We start from the raw sequence: 9,116 nt of genomic DNA, 5'->3' as shown, positions 1-9,116 counted from the left end.
CTGTACTGAAAGACAGCTTAATTTTTTTTAATGTGAAAGTTCTTTCACGACCAAAGCCTCAGGATATGGATTTTCTCACCGAGCCTAGCATTTTAAAGAAATGATAATGGTAAGAAGTGGAGCTCTGCATTATCTCCATGATCTAGAAAATTTCAAATGAGAAAAAAAAAAAGCAGCCTTACAATTCAGACATCCTTTTTCTGAAGAATCAGAGATCATTTTTGTCTTACTAAATATGGATCACAAGACATCAGTTTTCCAGTTTTCATTTATCAGTCATGTTATGTACAAGAAAGACATTTATAGAAACACACACACGAATTCCTTTACACTACATTAAACTGAGGTGAACAAAACTATAGGGAAGAAACACTTAATAAAAATTAAAACATTAAATATCAATACTTACACAACAAAGTGGACTGTTAGCATAACACAGCTAACATACAATCACACAGAAAGACATAAGCATCAACTATCAAAATACCGTTTTGTCTCAATACCGCCTTATTTTGGCCTTGGGAAATCACCAAGCCCTAAAGCACCTGGCTTATTGTTTTCTCCTCGACTTCCTCCCTCAAGTTTCCATCCTTTTCACACTGGGGTACCAATGTAGGAGGCTCCTGGATGTGGCCAGCCGCGCAGCAGCTCCTAAGGCGGCAGTGGCTGTACTCCGGGGAATGTAGAGCTTCTGGGAGATCTGGTGCTCAGGAGACAAAATCAAAGACAGCTGGTCCATGGCTCCGTGACTCTTGTCTTTGAACACTGTAATAGCATGGCTACTAGAAAAATCATTCTTCAGGCGCTCTGGAGAGCTCTCCACTGAAAAAGAAAGAAAACACAAGTCTTCTCAGGGGGTTCTCATACTCTGCCTTCTCTCTCCCATTCTAGTTCTTTATTAACGTGTGTTACAATCAACTTCTGTTACATGGTGACACCTTCTGTTACGATCAGAGATGAGCCTGGGAAACCAGTCAACAAATGGAAAAGAAATGAGGGTGGAGAGTCATGCACTGAGATGAAGTAAATCCTTGTCAGAATGAGGAGAGGGAAAGAGGGGGGAAACGTACTTATGAACAGGAAGGGAAATTTTCTTTCTAGGACACGATAAAAATAAGTTGGATATGATTCCAACTCCAGGGAGGAGCCCTTAAGCTCCCCTATTTCCATCCGGCAATGAACACAAGTGTATCCCACGGGTGTTTTCTATTGCCAAAGTGGCTCCAATTTGAGACTGTGCCAATGTAAAAACAAAATTGACCAAGATGTTTGTAAGAAGTTCCAAAAACCAGTTATCGGCCATAAAACAAATTCCTTAGGAATTAGTTTCAACTATGAAGAAAGAACCTTTTAAATGAAATAAATTCGCTGGGAACTCCAATGCCAAAAGTTCTGAACAGCAGGAAGGGATGCCAGGCATTCTCACGCGTCTACTCCAGGCCAGCGCACCCGTTTACCGCCTGCTTACAATGAGAGAAGGCGCTCTGATGCCAGCATCTAAGCAAACACACTGCTTCCTTCAAGAAAGCTCTGCTTTAGTTTAAAAAAAAAATCTAGGTGAGCTAAACAATGTCCATCATCACAAACACTTCCCAAACTGCCACCGGTATGATTACATTTTGTAAAGCATTGCCCTAGATCTTAAAAACACATATTTCAGTAAATCTAGAGAAAACGCAGGCATAATCAGTACTTTATTCATCTTTGCATTTTTAGCATCTAACATAGCAGCATGTGGCATATGTTCCGTACATTTGTGGTGAATTACGTTCAAAAATTTGAGAGTAAAACTCTGATCAAAAAGTTGTAACTAATGCCCACGAGAGGGGAAAAGAGCTGGTGCATTCAAATAAAAACAAGTGGTTTTACACAAAGTTTTGGTGAGTTCAGATTTTAAAGGGGATAAAGAGTAGTGAAACTTCTGCTTCCGGACATAAGGTTAATTCAACAGGAATTGAAAAACAGTCTCTTCTGCCTTAAACAACTGGAAAACTGGACAAAATGTATGAAACAACAGCTTTTATACACTGAACAGCAAGCATGCAAGATAGTAATCCCTGAGAGAAGGGAAACAAATGAAGTGAGCTTTACAAGGGCCTCAGCTCACTGCTAAGATGATTTCCTGGCTTCAGTACAAGAAGGGAGAATCCAAACTGAGCCTGGAGATCTTACTGGGCTGAAAAGACAGAGTTTAGAACTCATGGAGGCCAAGCTGCCTAGAATTTGTGGGAGGAAAGTACCAGAGAAGAAGCAGATGGAAATCTGCAGAGAGGTCCCTTTGAGTCTTAGGCTGGCTAGTGATCTGGCTCAGGCACGTGAGGAGACCATGAGGCCAAGGAGAAAACCATCCTGAAAGGAACAGGCAGAACAATCATTGTAGCTTCTGGGCAAAGTAGGTCGTGTTCCCACCAGACAGAGTGTAAAGAAATCCTAACATATGGAACATCTAGTCCTATCTCTACCCTCAGAATGGTACTGCCTAAATAGCAGGGCCAACAGACTAAAGACTTTTCTAGGCCAGCCTAATGAAACCTAAAAGAAATGCAAAAATGATAAAACCAATTTCAGGTAATTAAACTGCATCTTCCCCAATCCCCCCCAACCAATTGGTGGATGGGTGGATAGAGAAAGAGAGAGAGAGAGAGATACACACAGAGAAGGAAGGAGAAAAGAAGGAGAGAAGGGGAGGGGAGGGAAAAGAAAAAGAGGCCCAGTCAATAATGTAAAATTCAGTGTCTGCCATATAATAAAAAGTTACCAGATGTGCACAGAAGAGAGAAAAATAGGACTTGTTCTCAGGAGAAAAAGCAACAGGTAGAAGCCAATTCAGCAATGACACAAATGACAGAAATGGTACACATGCCAGAATCACAAGGAAAGGGTATTAAAATAGCTTTTCTAAGAGTACTCCAGGTATAGGGGCACCTGGGTGGCTCAGTCGGTTGAGCGTTCAGCTTCGGCTCAGGTCACGATCTCACGGTTTGTGAGTTCAAGCCCTGCGTCGGGCTGTGCTGACAGCTCACAGCCTGGAGCCTGTTTCAGATTCTGTGTCTCCCTCTCTCTCTGCTCCTCCCCTGCTCGTGCTCTGTCTGCCTCTCTCTCTCTCTCTCTCTCTCTCAAAAACAAATAAACATTAAAATTTTTTTTTTTTAAAAAGGGTACTCCAGGTGCACAAGAAGGCAGAGAAAAACACATGTATGATGAGGAAAAAAAAAAAAAAAAAAAAAAGATTTAAAAAGACCCAAACCAAACTGGTAGAGATGAAAAATACAATTTCTGAGATGAAAAATATACTGGATGGGAAAAGAATATATTAATCACTGAACAAGAAAAGGTGAGCACCATTAAGAGACAGTAATAGAAACCATCCAAAGACTAGGGAAAAGAAGTATACCAGTAGGTGTAGAAAAAGTGACCTATCGTATATAATGTGTAAAACTGGAGTTAAAAAAAAAAGGGGGGGGAGTGACAGAAAAACACATTTGAAGAATAATGATTGAATTTTTTCCAGATTTAATGGCAATTATAAACTTGGAGATCCAAGAGCTCAATGAACTCTATGCAGAAGAAATACAAAGAGAACTACACCAAGCCACCTTATAATCAGATTGTTGAAAATCAGTGATGTGGGAGAAAATCTTAAAAGCATCCAGAGAAAATAACACATTACAAAGGAACAAACACAAAAATGACAACAGACCTGACATCACAGTGACAAGCAAAGTGACATCTTTTAATGCAGTGACAAATTTACCAACCTATGACTTTATATCCAGAAAAAAAACTTAAAGAAATGAAATGAAATGAAATAAAAATAAAGGCTTTGCCTAATGTGAAAGAACTGAGAAAAGACATCAGTAGCAGACCAGCACCACAAGATATGTAAGTTCTTCAAGCAAAAAAGAAAATAATGCTGGACAGAAACCTGGACCTACAAAGGTGTTGATAAACGACAGTCTGTGGGCCAAATCCAGCCTGCCTACCACCTGGTTTTTAATAAAGTTTTATTGGAAAACAGCTATGTTCATTCGTTTGTGTATTATTTATGGCTGCTTTGCTTTCCTAGAAACTCACACACTACCCAAACTGAAAGAGGAAGAAATAGGAAATTTGAACAGACCCATAACCAGCAAAGAAACTGAATCAGTAATCAAATCTTTCCCAACAAACAGGGGGCCTGGGTGGCTCAGTCTGTTAAGCCTTGACTTCAGCTCAGGTCATGATCTCCCAGTTCATGAGTTCGAGCCCATGTTGGTCTCGGCGCTGACAGCACAGAACCTGGAGCCTGCTTCGAGTTCTGTGTCTCCTGCTCTCTCTGCCCCTCTCCGTCTCATGCTCTGTGTCTCTCTCTCAAAAATAAATACACATTTTTTAAAAATTAAAAAAAAAGTCTCCCAACAAACAAAGGTCCAGGGCCAAATGGCTTCCCAGGAGAATGCTACCACACATTTAAAGAAGAGTTAACACTTATTCTTCTCAAACTGTTCCAAATAAACAGGAAAGGAAGGAAAATGTCCAAACTCATTCTATGAATCATTACCTTGATTCCAAAACCAGACAAAGACCCCACTAAATTACAGGCCAATACTCCTGGTGAAACTGGATGCAAAAATTCTCTACAAGATACTAGAAAATTCAATCCAACAGTATACATTAAAAGAATTATTCACCACAATCAAGTGGGATTTATTCCTGGGCTACAGGGCTGGTTCAATATTTGCAAATCAACCAATGTGATATATCACATTAATAAAAGAAAGGATAAGAACTATATGATCCTGTCAATAGATGCAGAAAACGCATTTGACAAAATACAGCATCCATTCTTGATAAAAACCCTCAACAAAGTAGAGATAGATGGAACATACCTCAACATAAAACACATATACAAAAGACCCACAGCTAGTATCAACTTCAATGGGGAAAAACTGAAAGCTTTCCCTCTACATCCAAGAACAAGACCAGGTAGTCCATTCTCACTTTTACTATTTAACACAGTACTGGAAGTCTTTGCCTCAGCAATAAGACAACAGAAAGAAATAAAAAGGCATCCAAATCAGCAAAGAAGTCAAATTTTCTCTATTTGCAGGTGACGTGATACCCTATATAGAAAACTCAAGACTCCACCAAAAAAAATTGCTAGAATACATGAATTCAGCAAAGTCACAGGATATAAAATGAATGTGCAGAAATCTGTTGCATTTCTAGACACCAATAATGAAGCAGCAGAAAAAGAAATCAAGATACCTGGGAATAAACCTAACAAAAGAGGTAAAAGATCTGTACTCTGAAAACTATACAACACTTATGAAGAAACTAGGATACAAAGAAATGGAAAAACATTCTTTGCTCATGGACTGGAAGAACAAACGTTGTTAAAATGTCTATACTACCCTAAGCAATCCACACACTTAATGCAATCCCTATCAAAATACCAACAGCATTTTTCAAAAAGCTGTAACAAACAATCCTAATATTTGTATGGAAACACTAAAAGATCCCAAATAGCCAAAGCAATCCTGAAAAAGAAAAGCAGAGCTGAAGACATCACAATTTGGGGCTTCAAATTATACTACAAAGCTGCTATAATCAAAACAGTATGGTCCTGGTACAAAAATAGACACATATATCAACAGAACAGAAAACCCAGAAATGAACCCACAATTATATGGTCAATTAATCTTCAACAAAGCAGGAAAGAATCTTATCATTGGTCAAAGACAGACTCTTCAACAAATGGTGTTGGAAAAACTGGACAGCAACATGCAAAACAATGAAACTGGACCACTCTCTTACATCATACACAAAAATAAATTCAAAATGGATGAAAGACCTAAATATGAGACCTGAAACCTTAAAATCCTGGAGAAGAACACATGCAGTAAGCTCTTTGACATCAGTCATAGCTCTAGATAAGTCTCCAGAGGCAAGGGAAACAAAAGCAAAAATAAACTATTGGGACTTCATCAAAACAAAAAGCTTCTACACAGCAAAGGAAACAATCAAAAACCTAAAACCTCCCTGAATGGGAGAAGGTACCTACCTGCAAAGTGATGGAGGGTAAAGAGTGTACTTGTGATGAGCACCAGATGACGTATGCAAGTGGTGAATAACTATATTGTACACCTGAAACTAATATTATAACATATGAAAAAAAAAATCTCAATAAAAACTTTAGCAAGCTTTGTGTAAATTTACATTAATCCTAAAATTCATATGGAAGGGGCTCCTGGGTGGCTCAGTCAGTTAAGTGTCCCACTCTTGATTTCGACTCAGGTCATGATCTCATGGTTCATGGGTTCAAGTCCTGCATTGAGCTCTGTGCTGACAGTGCAGAGCCTGCCTGCAATTGTCTCCTTCTCTCTGCCCCTCCCCAACTTGCGCGCACGCACGTTCTCTATCAAAATAAATATTTAAAAGTAATAAATAAAATTCATGTGGAAAATGACCTAAAATAGCCAAAACAATCTGATAAAGAACAAAACTGTATGATTTCATGACTTATAAAGCCACACTAATCAAGGCAATGGTATAAAGATATACAGACTACTAAAACATAATAGAAGTCTAGAAATAGACCCTCACATATACAGCCTGCTGACTTTTGACAAAGATATCAACGCAGTTTAAAAGTGAAATGACAGCCTTTTCTTTTTAAAATTTATTTATTTATTTTGAGAGAGAGACAGACAGACAGACAGACAGACAGCCAGGGAGGGGCAGAGAGAGAGGGAGAGAGAGAGAGAATCCCAAGCAGGCTCAGCTCAGAGCCCAATGTGGGAGCTCAAACCCATGAATCATGAGGTCATGACCTGAGCTGAAATCAAGAGTCAGATGCTTAACTGTTGAGTATCCCAGGTGCCCCAGAAAGGACAGCCTTTTCAAGAACTGGTGCTAAAAGTGAATATTTATATGCAGTCAAAATAAACATTAATCCTTATATCGCACCATAATAATAATAACAATACAAATAGTAACTCAAAAATTAACAAGTTGGATCACAGATCTAATTGTAAGACCTAAAACTAGAGAACTTTCATATGAAAAAGAGAAAATCAGTTACTTGGGTTAAAAAAGATTTCTGAACAGGACACAAAAAGGTCAACCTTTACACTAAGAAAAAAATCAATCAGACTTCATCAAAATGAAAACTTTTGCTCTTCCAAAGATGCTGTTAAGGAAATCACACACTTGAAAATATTTGTGATGTATATATACATATACACACACACATATATATATATATATATCTGAAAAAAGCTTTTGTGTCAAGTATAATTTTTACACATCAATGAAAAGATGATAATTTAATAAAAATGAACAAATATTTGAATGTGCAATTCACTAAAGAAGATATACAGATTGCATGTAAGCACACAAAAAGACGGTCAACATCACTGGCAAAGAGGGAAATACAAATTAAAACCACAAGATACCATTACACACGCACTAGAATGGCAAAATTTTAAGACTGATAATATCATGTGTTGGCAAGGAGATGGAGCAATTGCAACTTTCATATATTACTGGTGTGAATAAAGAATGGTACAGCCACTTTGGAAAACATTTTGGCAGTTCTTAAGAAGTTAATCATGTAATGATCATGGGAGCCAGCAATTCTACTCCTTGGCGTGTACTGAGTATGCGTACACAAAGAGCTGTATGGGAACGTTCACAGCTTTTTTCATAATGGCCCAAATCCGGAAACAACGCAGATGTCTGTCATGTAATGAACAAATTATGCCATATCCATACAATGGGGTACTACTTAGCAGTAAATCAGAACGAACTTCTGACCTTGGCAACAATATAAATGAATCTCTAAAACATCCTAAGTGAAAAAGTTCAGACTTAAAAACTATACACTGTATGACTCTCTTTCTATGAAATTCTAGAAAAAGGAAAGTAACATGTCAGGAACCAGCAAGCAAGGGGAGTGAATGACTGCAGACCAACAGACGGACGCGAGGAACTGGTGGAATTGCTCTATATCATGATGGTGGTGGTGGTGGTTACAAGACTGGATACATATGTCAAAACTCACAGAACTGTACACGTCAAAAGTGGCAAATTTCACTGTCTGTAAAACTGACTCCCCCAACCAAACTGCAAAAGAAAAGAAAAAAAAAAAAAAAAAGGAGTGGAAAAATAAAAGGGAACAATTGAGCCCAGAATAACGTAAGGACTTGAGACAAATGCTAAAGTCAGCAATTTTTCAAGTTATGTTCTGGAAAAGATAAATGACAAACCACCGTTATCTGTCAATTGTATGTAAACCTACCTGAACCAGAGTGTTTTTCTGGGGAATCCAATCCCGTAGGGGTTGCGCTGAAGGCTGCTGGGGGTAGCTGGGTTTGCTTTGCCTGAGTCCGAGTGCTGCTGGGCTCAAACTGGCTCCCTTCTGCTGACTGCTGTGACTGGATAAGAGAGATGTAGAACTCTTCCAATTTGGGCAATGTGGAAGAGTCTGAAGAACTCTCTGAGCTTGGCTGCTGCAGTATGGGAAAAGTAGGGCAAAAGCATGAAAGGTAATTGTTAGTATAACAGGAAGAATTAACCCTGTTTTGGATCCTTATATACAAGACAAATATTTTTCATATCATAATTAATAAATGACTCACTTTTAAGAACCTAGATACTCTCCAGAAGAAACAAGTCCTTTTCTAACTTAGTGACCATCAATTCAACCCATGAAGCATTTACTGAACACATGTTATAAGCAAACATGGTAATGTCTGCTGCCACACAGAGCTAAGGAAGAGTGGCAGGAAATGAGAAAGTGCACACGGCAGGCACACTGTCAGGCACAGCGTGAAGTTACTTGCACGTGCTTCTTCCTTTAAACCACAGTACAAGGCACTAGCTTAGGTGTTAGGTCTTCCTTACTGTGGGTCCTTTAACTTAGCATAATGCTTTTCACAAGAGGCTAAGTTATCCAAGGTCAACAAGTAGGAGACAAAGCAGAGACCAGAACTCAGCCCAGTCCATGTTCTCTATGCCCCACCTGCCCACCTCCTAGTAAGATAGGATCACTGTCCCTAAACTCACAGTCCTCAGTTAGGAAATAGCGTATGTGCTGCAGCGAGCCACGAATGGAGGCATTACCTGCATAGAAC

The 9,116-nt window shown here is 38.9% G+C and overlaps 1 protein-coding gene across 7 annotated transcripts in view; it reads right to left on the bottom strand.

Annotated features, from left to right (window-relative positions):
* Positions 1-254: 254 nt before the first annotated feature.
* Positions 255-9,116, bottom strand: part of TDRD5 (tudor domain containing 5) — a 99,523-nt gene continuing 90,661 nt past the window's right edge. For all 7 annotated transcript variants that reach the window (XM_042975981.1, XM_042975983.1, XM_042975979.1 and 4 more), the window contains 2 exons: positions 8,282-8,492; positions 255-822 (listed from right to left, as the gene is read on the bottom strand). In XM_042975981.1, the coding sequence (XP_042831915.1) occupies positions 578-822; positions 8,282-8,492 (456 nt within the window). In that variant the 3' untranslated portion in view covers positions 255-577. The remainder of the gene's footprint in view (positions 823-8,281; positions 8,493-9,116) is intronic.

This window comes from Panthera tigris, chromosome F3 (genome assembly GCF_018350195.1).
Source record: "Panthera tigris isolate Pti1 chromosome F3, P.tigris_Pti1_mat1.1, whole genome shotgun sequence".
Lineage (NCBI taxonomy): Eukaryota > Metazoa > Chordata > Mammalia > Carnivora > Felidae > Panthera > Panthera tigris.
Note: the sequence above shows the minus strand (reverse complement) of the source record. Positions and strands in the feature narration are given on the sequence as shown.